The 15917-nt window shown below is 37.0% G+C and overlaps 1 protein-coding gene across 3 annotated transcripts in view; it reads left to right on the forward strand.

Moving 5' to 3' along the window:
- Positions 1-15917, forward strand: part of LOC128988434 (death-inducer obliterator 1-like) — a 68258-nt gene that overhangs the window by 37759 nt on the left and 14582 nt on the right. For all 3 annotated transcript variants that reach the window (XM_054409708.1, XM_054409710.1, XM_054409709.1), the window contains 5 exons: positions 3064-3134; positions 3627-3844; positions 5135-5310; positions 12852-13012; positions 14149-14363. In XM_054409708.1, coding sequence (XP_054265683.1) covers positions 3064-3134; positions 3627-3844; positions 5135-5310; positions 12852-13012; positions 14149-14363 — 841 coding nt within the window. The remainder of the gene's footprint in view (positions 1-3063; positions 3135-3626; positions 3845-5134; positions 5311-12851; positions 13013-14148; positions 14364-15917) is intronic.

Raw genomic sequence — 15917 nt, forward strand, 5'->3', positions numbered from 1 at the left:
TGACAGCGGGAGACGACTATGACGTTTCCGTGACCGCGGGAGTAGACAATGACGTTTCCGTAACCGCGGGAGCATACAATAACGTTTCCATAACTACGGGAGACGACGATGACGTTTCCGTGACCGCGGGAGCAGACGATGACGTTACCGTAACCGCGGGAGACGATGATGACGTTTCCGTAACCGCAGGAGACGACAATGACGTTTCCGTGACCGCGGGAGCAGACGATGACGTTTCCGTAACCGCGGGAGACGACGATGACGTTTTCGTGACCGCGGGAGACGACGATGACGTTTTCGTGACCGCGGGAGACGACGATGACGTTTCCGTGACCGCGGGAGACGACGATGACGTTTCCGTGACCGCGGGAGACGACGATGACGTTTCCGTGACCGCGGGAGACGACGATGACGTTTACGTGACCGCGGGAGACGACGATGACGTTTCCGTGACGGCGGGAGCATACAATAACGTTTCTGTGACTGCGGGAGACGACGATGACGTTTCCGTGACCGCGGGAGACGACGATGACGTTTCCGTGACCGTGGGAGACGACGATGACGTTTTCGTGACCGAGGGAGCAGACGATGATGTTTTCGTGACCGCGGGAGCAGACGATGACATTTCCGCGACCGCAGGAGACGATGACGTTTCCGTGACCGCGGAAGAGGATTATAATGTTTCCGATACCTCTGAAAAAAATCAGAATTTTGTCACGACCACGAAAGATGGTGGTGATGTTTCTGTTACTGAGTGAGATATTCAGGATTTTTCAGTTATCGCAGAAAACGATGATGGTGTCTCTATCACAGTGTTAGATGATCACAATATAACCTCGAGTTTTGCTTGACCAAAAATTTCAAAATGGCACACTTCTAGAAAGTTTTTTTATGTTTTGTAATATCATTTACATTTACTTTTAACGTGGTATTTATTTAATGTGTTTAGAAGGTTTTAAAATTTTAATTGGCTATGTGAAATTTTTTTTAATTTCTGCATTAATTATTTCTGTAGGTCACTTGAGAAACAACCTATAACTCCAAAATTACATACTATATGAAAATACACAAAGACAGGGGTTGGTGTAGTAATAATTACAGAAAATTTGGTAAAATTGAAATTATCAGTATTAAGAATCTATTTTTCAGGTGTCTGTGCAGAGATTCAAAGATTTTTGTATCAACATATCACTATTTTTAAGAAGTTGTTGATAAATTGCAGGTTTAAGGATCAGTTTTAATTTTCGGATTATTTAATCAGTGATATATAAAAATTGAATACTTGTGTCAGGCAATTAATATTACAGTAATCATAAATTTTATTTCTTAAACTGAGAATGCTCTTTCCGATAACTAAAATAGCGAGCTGTGTTAGCGCTAAAACAGTATTGCGAGAGTTGGCGCAAAACAAGCTGGAAATTTTAGTATGAAAAGTACGAACTGAACTACCTGGATTTTTTTTTTACTCATGAATTTTTTCTGTTTGGCCTGGTGGGCACCCTGTTATACTTGTTTTTTGCCAATACTGTTTTATAACAACTAATTTAATCTCTAAAATATTTTAAAATAAAATTATCTTAATGTGTTAACTGATACTATTTTAGTCACTACAAAACATGCAAAGAGTAAGTTGGAATTTAAAGGTTACTTTACTTATTACCAAGGCTCACATGAATAGTTGGTCATTCTTAGATTCTAGTTTTGTAAGCCGTTTCAACAACTATATAAATGTTTGGTTTGCATTTATTTTTGGCTTTTTGGTTCAGTTTGAAACGAGGTTATCGCTTTAATTAAATTAAATGTCTTCAGTAGGTAGTTGTTTGGTAAAGATTTTTTTTCTTATGATTAAAATACAGACTTAACTCTACAATATACTCTATAACAATATAAACTTTTTCTTAATATACATTAAGGGTTTTCTCTGTTACATCCCTTTTCAGCTGTCCTATTCAACCAATTTTTACAATCGAGGTGTTATTGTAAAATTTATGAGCTGCCGGAGCGACGAATGGTAACTAAAAAGATCATTTACTTAAGGGTTTACCCGCCATTAGCGTTTGATTTTAATTTTTAATTTAGAGTTTGCCTTCAAAGATTGAGCGATAGTGATGCTGATTAACTTCCTATATAACGGTTCGAATGTGAATTTACATTTGAACAGCTGATTTTTCTGTTGAATACTAAACCACAGGCAGATTGTAAATAAGAGACAAAACAGTTGATGAAAAAATATTTTAAATATGCTACCTATATATAACTGTAACCTGATTGAGGTACCTAGGTAAATCACTCTTCATGTTGTAAATCTAAAAGCAACAAATTTAATTTATTGAAAATTAGTAGTTCTTTTCACCTTATAACAGTCTCAAAAGAAATATACTTTCTTACTGATAAGGCGTTACAAATCTCAGTCGATTTGTTGCCTTTGTAGATAGGCCCACTCTTCTCCATCCGGATTGCTCCTCCGCACTATAATATCACATCCTTCTTGACTTGGTCATACCATCTTAATTTAGGCCTACCCAACGCACATCTTCCTGTAGGTACGGCCTCATAAACCACCTTCAGTCTCGTGCTTTCCTGAAAAAATACAATCTTTGTAAATGAAAAGGGTATTGCATTATCGTTTTGCCTTGATTTTGATTTGAACCCTATAAAAATGTATAAATGTATTGCGTCGGCGTAGTAATGTGTAAAACAAGACAGAATAGTTGTGAGAGCTTATAAAGGTAAACAAGGTAAAAAATTACTATGTCCTGAATTAGTTAGCTAAAATAATAGGGAACTTTGATACAAAAAATATTGTTCATCCTGCAGGCCAGAAGTGCCTTATTGAACCTTGCTAATTTTCCGTCAGTTTCGACTTTTTTGTAAACTTGAGCTCGTGTAAAAAATAATAACTTGAGGCAGTATTCATCAAATGTATTATACTTTTCATACAAATTAAATAAAAAACATCATTGAAAGCATCAACTATCTGCCAGTTTTTATCTATCACATTATTCATATCTGTAAAGTTTCTTAAAAATTCTAGGCCAAACTTCTAAAGTTTTAATGTTGCAGGTTTATGATTTGCTGTGATTTCTGTGAAGATTGGTTTCATGGCAAGTGTGTCGGTATTACTAAAGCAATGGGTAAGTTTTCAAACAATTAATTCAAACTAATAAAAACTTATGTCATTTAGGACAAAGTGAAGAACAGTCTTTTTTTGTGCACAACTTGGGCATATTTCTCAAAAGGTGAATTTAACTTAAAAATTATCAGTACAATTGAAAATGTTGACACCAAATTTTCAAAGGATTGTCAATCAGTTCATTAAGACTGCAATCACACTTGGGTGTCTATATAAGGTTATATTAGTGTCTATATGGTTTTTGAAAATTAAAAAAATTACGTTTTGCTTCACCGTTTTAGTAATTTTTTATAATGTGCAGAAAATATCACATAAGTATTTTTTAACTAGGGCTAACTATATTTGGCTCTTCTATTAAGTTAATTGTTTTTGTAAAGTTTATTGACGGTTATTTATCAATCATTTATGCAGAATTTACAAAGACTCAATAAATTTAGAAATTAGCCTAAGTCATACACTTTCACCACATTAAACTTTCTCTGTTGGATACAAGGTGAACAAATGGAAGAGAATGAAACTGAGTGGATGTGTCCTAACTGTAAGAAGAAAAAGAAGCTAGAGGAAGCGGCAGCGAAAAAACAAGTAGAGGTGACCAAAACTACACCTACTGTTGGGAACATGAACAAGAAAACGTCACCGACCGTCGCTCCAGTGACTCCAGCGGTGGTAGAAACTCCTCCTGCTCCTGCAAAGAAACCAGAAGCCAATAAGGTATTCAAATACTGTAACACATTTTTGTCTAACAGGGACTAACTTTTAACTATAATAGATCAATAAAAAAACATTTTTTAAGGCAGAAATTCCAAAAATTTTCCTTACGCACAATGCTTTTTTCATGATGATATCACCTTAGACAAAATTTACATGGATACCTAATTTTTTTGTAAAAGTAATTAAATTTATTTTGTTGTTGTCAATAACAACACGAGGGCTTCTTTTATTAATTAAATTAATATATTTTTTTATGTAATGTTTATTGACTAGCTGTGAGCCCTTTCTACGAATGGGCATCTTGAAGCCAGTTAAAACCTTATTTAATTCAGAACACTGAACAGCAGTGATCCCCATACATTTAAAAATAACATAGTACTAAGTCACAAAGGTGACCCAAAATGGTTTTTTAAAAGTTGTTTTCTCTACATAAAACGCTCCGAAAATCAGTTTAAAGTTGATGTAGTGTACAATACCCTGGTTAATGTTTGATAACTGTTAGTGAGATATGACCTCAATCTTTGTAAATGAATTATTTGAATTACTGTTCCCAGATATTGTAATTTTTTCCAAATTTGTTCATGAAATATTATCAAAAAAATTTTGAAATATCCTTGAAAGCACTAACATTTTCTTTTTTGTCTATAAATTCTTAAATTGATTCTGCAAAATTGATCAGCACTGTGATGACTGTTTATTTTGCTAAAACCACTGGTATCCAAAAGGCTATTTTGTCCAAAAAATTACTTAATTCTACTATGCATGGCATTTTCAAAACTTTTGAGATTGAAAGGAGAATACAAATCAAATCAGATCAAATCAAATCAATCTTTATTCCAGAGACACCAATGTACAGAAAAAGAAAACATACAGAAGTGTAGGCTGCGTCAATATAGGCCTAGTCAACAATAAACAATTAATAAAGCATTGGTCCTAAAAACAGTGTTTCAATAACAAATTCTTAACAATTTTAAATTTATCTAATGGTAACACTTGAATATAATTTGGTAAATGGTTGAATAATTATTGAGGAATATTTAAAACTATTTTGAGTTATGCTATATGTACGGATATAATTTCTAAGTTCATCTCAGTTTATGGTCTTATAACTATGGATATCACTGTGGGACTGCATTATTTTTACAAGTGTTTACATTCTTTTTACAATACACAAGACAGAGATATATATACAAAATAAGAGGCATGACAGAAAAACGACTATTATGGGTTTACAATGAGTTTTTGGTGGAGCACCAGCAATTAATCTAAGCAAAACATGTTATGTCGTAGGTGATAGTTCAACAGCAGAGGTTGGTGGTGTTAGGACAAGAGACTCCCAAGGCGAACACCAAAGGAACGGAGATACGTATCACCAAGGTGTCCAGCCGCAAGTCTATGGATGATAGGAAACCAGCAGAAGAGACTGTGTCAGAAACAGCGGCTACGGAACATCATCCACCTGAGACGTGAGTACTTAAAATCTTGAGATTCTGATAGAGGCAAAATAGTGTTAAAGGCTATGTAATGGAGGGTAGGCCTGGTAGTCGGGTAAATATAGGATATGACCTTAAAAAAATTGCAAGAAAACGTTTTATGGTTTTATTTTGTAGAGTTGGGTTTGCAGAATGACATACTAAAAGTTGCCAAAAATCGGTGCACGAGAAAACCACTAAAATCACAATTTAAAATGGCGGCTTTTTTCAACATTGGACAAATTAAAAAAACATATTTCACATGTATTTGTTATGCACATTTTCCAAGATATTGACTTGGGACCACCGCCTGTATTTATTGAGTGGTTAGTACTTCATTTTGATAGGGAACATGTTTTTGACCGCCATCTTGGATCCGCCATATTGGACATAGATAATTTGTTTTCAATGTAATGATAGTGTTGTGACACATCATTACCAACTACATTTTTACACTGATTTCAATGCCGAAATCCGTTTTTAAATATCTTTATTCATTTAGAAGATATATACAAAAGAAAACTCTGCACCATACATTTCTTATGGACGTTTCGTAGTTTGATATTTTTTTTTAAATTATTTTTCTTATATCTCCAGTTCTTATTAACGCTTGTAGTTCGTTCTAGGCTTAAAATATTCAGTAATGTAAGGGCTTTCATTTGAGCTCTTGATCATTAAAATCAGACGAGTTAAAGACCTGCTACGAACCTCAGAACAATATTAAATTTAACTTTTTAGAAATATATTTTTATTAAAAGATTTATAACTCGGGTTGTTAATACGTCACCGAGTTCTTTCTGGTCTCAAATTACTCAGTAAATGTTTGGCTTTAATTTTATTGATCATTAAACAAAATCTGACAATTTTAAAATGAGCCATGGACCATAATTTAACATTAGAATGTATTTATATTGAAATTTGTCTTTAGTTAAAGACGTATATTCCTAATTCTAAATAACTCCCAAAACTCTTTATAGTCTTAAATAATTCGCCAAAATATTGACTTTTATTTTAGCTATGGATTACTTTCCAGGAGTTATTAGGGTTTGGGATATATGTCCTTAACTAAAGACAAATTTCAAAATAAATACATTTTAATGTTAAATTATGGTCCATGGCTCATTCTAAAATTGTCAGATTTTGTTTAGTGATTAATAAAATCAAAGCTAAACATTCCCTGAGTAATTTGAGACAAGAAAGAACTTGGTGACGTATTAACAACCCGAGTTATAAATATTTTAATAAAAATATATTTCTAAAAAGTTAAATTTAATATTGTTCTGAGGTTCGTAGCAGGTCTTTAACTCGTCTGATTTTAATGATCAAGAGCTTATCAATCAATCAATCAATCAAGAAATTTATTTACACAATAATTGCCAATACATAGGATACAAAAGTGCAAAAACCACAAATGGTTTGTCTGCACTAAAAATATTGTTTCTTATCTACCATACAGTTTTTGTCAGTTTGAATCAGTAGCATGCAGTTTTATGAGTTCTTAATTGTCTCTTGAGTAATTAATAACAAAAAAAAGACAACAAAGACACAAATATCTGTAAAAATTCAACAGTAACAATAACAAATAAACTATTGGAATAAATAACAATAATATATTACTTTAACTTCAACTAAAATGTAAATAAATTAAATGCATAATTGTAATAAATTAAAATTGTAACAAATCATTCCAAACAAGTTCCTTTAAATAATGTTTAAACATGCTATAACTATTTGCAAAAACCATATGATTTGTGAGGTTATTAAAACATTTGGGAACAAAAACTTCAAGTGTTCTACTTCCATACTTATTCCTGTGCTTTGGTACAAAATAATAATTCCTTCTAACATCATATGGGTGATTATTGACTATTTTCAAGCTGTCATCAAATAAATGATCAGTGGATATCAAAAAGATATATAACTTACTAACAGGTAGCAGTATAACAAAATGAAAAATCTTTATAATTGGTAACTGCTTAATGTGCACTGGAACAATACATTTGAGCGCTTGCTCCTGCAGATGCTCAATTTTCCTCAGAGAAGTCTTTGAAGCATTGCCCCATGCTCTCACACCATATCTTAATATTGATTCACACAATGACTGGTAAATCACCAATAGCACATTAAATGGCAGGACACTTTTTAAATAAAAAATTTTGCAAACACATGATCTGATTTTTTTACAAACATAATTAACATGTATATCCCATTTAAAATTGTGGTCAACATGAACCCCTAAATATTTAAAATCATGCACATTCTCTAAACTCTTACATTGACAACTTTTTGGGATAAGTGAGTAAGTATGATTATGTAAACAATCAAAATTATGGTAAGTAATGCTTACATTAGAACATTTAAATGCAGGTGAATGCACATGCATGACCTTGGACTTTTTGTCATTTATTACCAATCCATAATCATGACACCATTCTAAAAGGTTGTTAACAGCATTCTGCATATTTTTTCTGCCTCTATTATATTTTTGTTTGATACGACAATTGCAGTGTCATCAGCGTACATAAAAACCGTGTCTTCTTTTATATATTTTGGGAGTGTATTTGCATATATTATATATAAGATTGGGCCCAAAATACTTCCTTGAGGTACCCCAGAAAAAAGTTCTGCCTCTTCACTAAATGTACTATGCACTTTTACAATAATTTTTCTGTTTTTCAGATAGTCTCTAAACCATTCTAAAAACCTGCCAGAAATTCCTATGTCCTTGAGTGCTGTCAATATTTTATCAAACTGCAGTGTATCAAAAGCTTTAGTAAAGTCTATAAAAGTTACTATTACTTGATTGCCCTGCCCTAATTCTTTGTTAATATTGTTAGAAAAATCTTTCAGCAATAACTCTGTACTTTTGTTTTTCTGGAAACCATACTGACTTTTATTTATAACATCATTTTCTGCTAAGTATTTATTTAAATGGTGTGCAATGTACCTTTCCATTATTTTATCTATTGAAGAAAGAATAGATATTGGGCGATAGTTCTGGTATGAATTGTGGCAACCTGATTTATAAACAGGTCTTATAATAGCAGTTTTTAGCAGAGTCGGCATTCTGCCTTCATCAAGTGATGCATTTATTATATTAACCAGCACTTCAGCGGCTTCTAAATTACACTTTTTTAAATCACATTCTCTTATTCCATCTATACCGGGGCTATTTTTCTTTAATTTTACAATAATATCTTCAATATCTTTTCTATTGGCTTTGGGGATGTACAAACTCTTAATATCTCCTAATTTAACCTCAGCACTGTCGAATCCCATTAGCTCAAATGAAAGCCCTTACATTACTGAATATTTTAAGCCTAGAACGAACTACAAGCGTTAATAAGAACTGGAGATATAAGAAAAATAATTTAAAAAAAAATATCAAACTACGAAACGTCCATAAGAAATGTATGGTGCAGAGTTTTCTTTTGTATATATCTTCTAAATGAATAAAGATATTTAAAAACGGATTTCGGCATTGAAATCAGTGTAAAAATGTAGTTGGTAATGATGTGTCACAACACTATCATTACATTGAAAACAAATTATCTATGTCCAATATGGCGGATCCAAGATGGCGGCCAAAAACATGTTCCCTATCAAAATGAAGTACTAACCACTCAATAAATACAGGCGGTGGTCCCAAGTCAATATCTCGAAAAATGTGCATAGCAAATGCATGTGAAATATGTTTTTTTAATTTGTCCAATGTTGAAAAAAGCCGCCATTTTAAATTGTGATTTTAGTGGTTTTCTCGTGCACCGATTTTTGGCAACTTTTAGTATGTCATTCTGCAAACCCAACTCTACAAAATAAAACCATAAAACGTTTTCTTGCAATTTTTTTAACGGTCCCTATGTAAGTTTGTTTAGTTTGCCTGGACTATGGTGAGCTGGGTTGATGACCTGTGGTCAGGCCTAAGTTTTGAGTGCCGCGGGGAGGGTAAGGCAATTTTAGGTTTGTCAGACAAAACATATGGTATATCTGCTAGGAAAGTATAGGAAAGCCGGCCATTTGGGACATAACTTAAGTGTTTGGTAAAAACACCATAAAATATTTATTTATTGACATTTTTATTGATTTTGTTTAGTAGGTACTGACATTTTGCATGGTAAAATGCCAATTTCAATAGGGGTTTTATGAGGTGAATTAATATATTCTTTTGCAAAACACATGTCTTATAGTATGGCACAAATTTCCCTGTCTTGAGCTGGTTTGAGGTGTAATTTTGTACTAGGCCCAATTTCATTTCTAGAAAAAGCTGGGTCTTCAATATTTCTACAAGAACCCTAGAATTAAGAGAAAGGTTATCATCTGATATGTGAAGTTTGAGGCCTAACTTTGGCAAAAAAAAAGAGGCATTGTATTGCATACAAACCAGATTGGTCTATACTGACACATTAACTGAAAGTCTTGTTCTACAACACATTCTAAATGGCACTGTCATTCATTACTAACCAATGGCTGACTAACTAACAGTTGAAAAATGACCAACCATAATTTTAATAATAAAAGAAATAAAAGAAAAGGGTGTCCACCGACCTGGAAAACCGGGAATTATGTGTGAATTTTGTATCTAACGGGGAATTTTTTGCCGCGATCGCGCATGACGACGATAACGTATCCATGACCGCGGGAGACGACGATGACGTTTCCGTGAGCGCGGGAGACGACGATGACGTTTCCGTGAGCGCGGGAGACGACGATGACGTTTCCGTGGCCGCGGGAGACGACGACGGCGTTTCCGTGACCACGAGAGACGATGACGACGTTTTCGTGACTGCGAGAGACGACGATAACATTTCCGTGACCGCGGGTGACGACGGTGACGTTTTCGTGACCGCGGGAGACGACGATGACATTTCCGTGACCGCGGGAGACGACGATGATGTTCTCGTGACCGCGTGTGACAACAATGACGATTCCGTAACTTCGGGAGATGACGATGACGTTTCCGTGATCGCGCATGCAGACGATGACGTTTCCGTGACCGCGGGATACGACGATGACGTTCCCGTGACCGCTGGAGACGACGATGACGTTTCCGTGATCGCAGGTGAAGACAATGACGTTTCCATGACCGCGGGTGACGACGACGATGTTTCCATGACAGTGGGTGACGACGATGATGTTCTCGTGACCGCGTGTGACAACGATGACGTTTTCCATGACTTCGGGAGACGACAATGACGTTTCCGTGATCGCACATGCAGACGATGACGTTTACGTGACCGCGGGAGATGACGATGACATTTTCGTGACTGCGGGAAACGATGATGATGTCCAAAAATATTGCTTGACGATGATGACCGCAGGAAATTATTTGAATTAAGCTACGATCGAGGAAGATTATGATAACTTTACTGTGATGGCTGGAGACGATTTTAATGTTTCCGTTACCGCTGAACAATATCAGGATTTTTTCAGGACCACGGAAGACAGTGGCGATGTTTCTGTTACTGAGTGAGATATTCAGGATTTTTCAGTTATCGCAGAAAACGATGATGGTGTCTCTACGACTGTGTTAGATGATTACAATATAACCTCGGGTTTGGCTCGACCAAAAATTTCAAAATGGCACACATCTAGAAAGTTTTTTTATATTTTTTTGTAATATCTTCATTTACCGGTACCTTTAACGTGGTATTTATTTAATGTGTTAAGAAGGGTTTAAAACATAAATTGGCTACGTGCAATTTTTGTAATTTCTGCATTATTATTTCCGTAGGCCACTTGGGAAACAACCCATTACTCCAAAATTATACTATAGGCCTATGAAAGTACATAAGGCCATGGGTTGGTGTAGTAATCCTTCAGAAAATTTGGTAAAATTGAAATGATCAGTATTAAGAATCTATTTTTCACGTGTCTCTACAACAGAGATTCAACAAATTTTGGTATCGACATAACACTATTTTTAAGAAGTTATTGATACATTGCAGGTTTAAGGATTAGTTTTTAATTTTCGGATTATTTAGTCAGTAATATATAAAAATTGAATACTTGTGTCAGGCAATATTACAGCAATCATAATTTGTTTTCCTTAACTGAGAATGCTCTTTCCGATAACTAAAATAGCGAGCTGTGTTAGCGCTAAAACAGCATTGCGGGAGTTGGCGCAAAACACGTTGGAAATTTTAGTATGAAAAGTACGACCTGAACTACCTGGATTTTTTTTTACTCATGAATTACTCATGAATTTTTTCTGGTTGGCCTGGTGGACACCCTGAAAAAAAAAACGGTAGGCTACAAACATTTAAATACAGTCTCCTGTAAACAGTCAAAATAAAATCACACAATTAGGCCTACCAAGTTCATAACACATTATTCAACTATCAACAAAATAAACCTAAAAAACTGTCAGGAAAATAAAAAGTGTTGTTTATTTTAAAAGGTTCAAAATGTACTACAACCTGTACTGTAGTTAAAACTAAAACAACAAATCAAAATGCAAACAACCAACATTTGTTGGAACATTAACAGACAAAACCACAACACATGAACCATCTGTGTAAAGCCATCTTATATTGGGGGTCTGACTTAAGGGAGGTACAAATGAGGCAACGATGACATCATAGTTTAGTTCAAAATTCCTCCGTTAACAGCGTTGTAGTAGAGAGCACAGAGCGTACTTTTACTTCACTATTAGGCCTAGTTAATTAAAAAATTAAGAAAAATTAAAAAATTAATCTTAAAATTGTTCTATTATTAAATTAAACTTAAACGTGAATGAAAAAATCGAATGAAGGTTTACTAATCTAAAAAATAGTTTTGTTCATAAAATAAAGTTATTAATTCCTAAAATTCAATTTTATAATTTTTTTATTATAAAATTAAATTGTCATAACCTAACCAAACCAACCAAACTTGCTGATATGAAAAAAAAATTTTTGACAAAAAGTTAGTGCTGCCAGCGGGATTCGAACCCGGCTCCTTCGGATTATCAGCCCAACACGCTATCCACTACACCACTGAGGCCGATGACTAAATTCTGTATCGTTGCGGTAATGGTGTTCCCTCAAAAGGAGATCTGACAGCTGACGTCATCGAAGGCTCTTCTGTACCTCCCTTGAGTAAATACCTTATATTGGTTGATGCGTGAATGTTTTTGATTTTCTGACCACATTCGTCTAGCAAATAGTTATTGCCAACCTCCTTCTGACACCTTTGGATTGATTAAAAGCCGGTTTAGTCGAAATATGATATTATAAAAGTGATTTTCCAATCATCTCATTTCGTTGGCGATCTTGAGTGTCTATAAGGGCGATGCGAAGGCACTCAAAGCGTTAAACACTAATGCCTTGCCTCAGGAGCTGTTTGGTTCAATAAATATAATACCTTTCAAGGTAGGGAAAGGGGTCAGTCAGTCTATTTTGGCAAAAGCAATACTTTTCCACATACTGTAAATTGTTTAAAGTATTCTTAAACTCGTAAAGCCGGGTTAGGGGAGAAATTAGAAATGTTTAGACCTAACAAGATTTGGACATATAGTGTACTGTGGTCACTAATACAGGTGCCTGGTTCATCCACAGGGGCCCTGCTGGGGAGTGTATAGTGTGCAAGAAGGAGTCGTTTCCTGGAGGTGTGTACTGCAGTGACGAGTGTATTGCCAAACATGCTTCAGAATCCCTCTCAGTGTTGGACAAGAGCTCTGTCATTGTGTTTGAGAAAAAGACTGGCCGCATCTTTGCAGGTAAATAGGGGAAATAGTTAACATACAGTATATAATGGAACACCTCATATCCAGCCACCTTGGGACCTAGCTCCAGGCTGGAAACCAACCTATTATAAAAACGTTAATTTAACCAAATACTGTCAATATGTTTAATATTAATTTTTTTTTTGCTGTTGATTTATAATAGAACACCTCATATCCAGCCACCTTGTGACCTAGCTCCAGGCTGGAAACCAACCTATTATAAAAACGTTAATTTAACCAAATTCTGTCAATATGTTTAATATATATATTTTTTTTTTTTTTTTGCTGTTGATATTAATGGAACACCTCATATCCAGCCGCCTTGGGACCTAGCTCCAGGCTGGAAACCAACCTATAATAAAAACGTCAATTTAACCAAATTCTGTCAATAAGTTTAATATTAATTTTTTTTTTGCTGTTGATATATAATAGAACACCTCATATCCAGCCACCTTGTGACCTAGCTCCAGGCTGGAAACCAACCTATTATAAAAACGTTAATTTAACCAAATTCTGTCAATATGTTTAATATATTTTTTTTTTTTTTTTTGCTGTTGATATTAATGGAACACCTCATATCCAGCCACCTTGTGACCTAGCTCCAGGCTGGAAACCAACCTATTATAAAAACGTTAATTTAACCAAATTCTGTCAATATGTTTAATATATTTTTTTTTTTTTTTTTGCTATTGATATATAATGGAACACCTCATATCCAGCCACCTTTTGACCTAGCTCCAGGCTGGAAACCAACCTATTATAAAAACGTTAATTTAACCAAATTCTGTCCATATATTTAATATTATTTTTTTTACTGTTGATTTTTTTCCGTTTGATTGCTTTAATTTTCTTTACTGAAGTAACATTGTAAAAAATCCAGAATCAATTTGAAATAGTTTTACAAATTACATTACTTAGTTGAAAACGCACCATTATTTTGATGTTCCACCATTTTCTTCTGATTGTTCAGGATTTAGTGGGACACAGGGATGGTTTTTTATACATTTCTTTACTTCACTCAATATTTTCCTAACAAAAAATCTATTTTATTTATATTTATTTCTCTTACAGTTTTCAGAGTTATGTTCTACCCTTTACACAGCTGTTACAGAGAATGTGTTTTGTTGCAGGACCCAATGGTCCGACACCCAGCACACTGACCAGCTGGCTGATGGCTCATCCGTCTTACGAGGTGATGAGACCTGGAGTGTTACCCTCCGCTAAGTACTACAACCAGCCCCGTTCCACTCCCCCTGTCAAACAGCCTCGTCCAGCTCTCAAACAGACGGTGCTGCTGGGGCAGAACAGGCCGCAGGGTATACAGCTCATAGCAGCTTTGCCACAAGTAAGTAACACTAGTTCAGTCAGACATAACTCTCTAAGCCTTTAACAAAAGATTAAACACTTTTTTTGGGAATGGACCAAACCCTGGTTTTGTTACTAATAGGGATGGACGGGATTGAATTTTTAGTTTGGGACGGGACGGAACGGGATTTTTATTTCCTTCCCGATTTTCGGGACGGGACGGGACGGGATTTTTTTCTGTGCATAAAAAGAATGTCTTTGAGTATTGCAGTTACCAAAATAGACATACAACATCAATTTTTACCGTTTGTGGCACTGATTTATAAAAAAACCAAAAAATGGGTAACAATTTACAGGTATCTATAGAAACTTGTGACTCGTGGTCGAAATGACTGGCGGTCACGGTGCGATCGTCAAAATGACCGCGGTCACAGGGTGATCGTCGGAATGACTCGTGGTAACGGGGTGATAATCGGTATGACTCGCGGTCACGCCATGATCGTCGGTATGACTCACGGTCACGGCGCGATCGTCGGTATGACTCCGTGGTCACGGCGTGATTGTCGGTATGACTCCGCGGTCACGGCGTCATCGTCCGTATGACTCCGCGGTCACGGCGTCATCGTCGGTATGACTCACGGTCACGGCGCGATCGTCGGTATGACTCCGTGGTCACGGCGTGATTGTCGGTATGACTCCGCGGTCACGGCGTCATCGTCCGTATGACTCCGCGGTCACGGCGTCATCGTCGGTATGACTCACGGTCACGGCGCGATCGTCGGTATGACTCCGCGGTCACGGCGTGATTGTCGGTATGACTCCACGGTCACGGCGTCATCGTCGGTATGACTCCACGGTCACGGGGTCGCAATCACAGCACGATCGTCGGCATGACTCCGCGGTCACGGCGCGATCGTCGGCATGACTCCGCGGTCACGGCGCGATCGTCGGCATGACTCCGCGGTCACGGCGCGATCGTCGGCATGACTCCGCGGTCACGGCGCGATCGTCGGCATGACTCCGCGGTCACGGCGCGATCGTCGGCATGACTCCGCGGTCACGGCGCGATCGTCGGCATGACTCCGCGGTCACGGCGCGATCGTCGGCATGACTCCGCGGTCACGGCGCGATCGTCGGCATGACTCCGCGGTCACGGCGCGATCGTCGGTATAACTCCGTTGTCACGGGGTGATCGTCAGTATGACTCGGCGGTCACGGGGTGATCGTCGGTATGACTCGCGATCACGGCATGATCGTCGGTATGACTCGCGATCACGGCACGATCGTCGGTATGTCTCCGCGGTCACGTTGCGATCGTCGGTATGACTCCGCGGTCACGGGGTGATCGTCGGTATGACTCGCGATCACGGCACGATCGTCGGTATGACTCGCGATCACGGCACGATCGTCGGTATGACTCCGCGGTCACGGCGCGATCGTCGGTATAACTCCGTGGTCACGGGGTGATCGTCGGTATGACTCGCGGTCACAGCACGATTGTCGGCATGACTCCGCGGTCACGGCGCGATCGTCGGTATGACTCCGCGGTCACGGGGTGATCGTCGGTATGACTCGCCATCACGGCATGATCGTC

The sequence above is a fragment of the Macrosteles quadrilineatus genome, unplaced genomic scaffold (genome assembly GCF_028750875.1).
Source record: "Macrosteles quadrilineatus isolate MER2022 unplaced genomic scaffold, UCM_ALF_1.0 Scaffold_3__2_contigs__length_128488019, whole genome shotgun sequence".
Taxonomy (NCBI): domain Eukaryota; kingdom Metazoa; phylum Arthropoda; class Insecta; order Hemiptera; family Cicadellidae; genus Macrosteles; species Macrosteles quadrilineatus.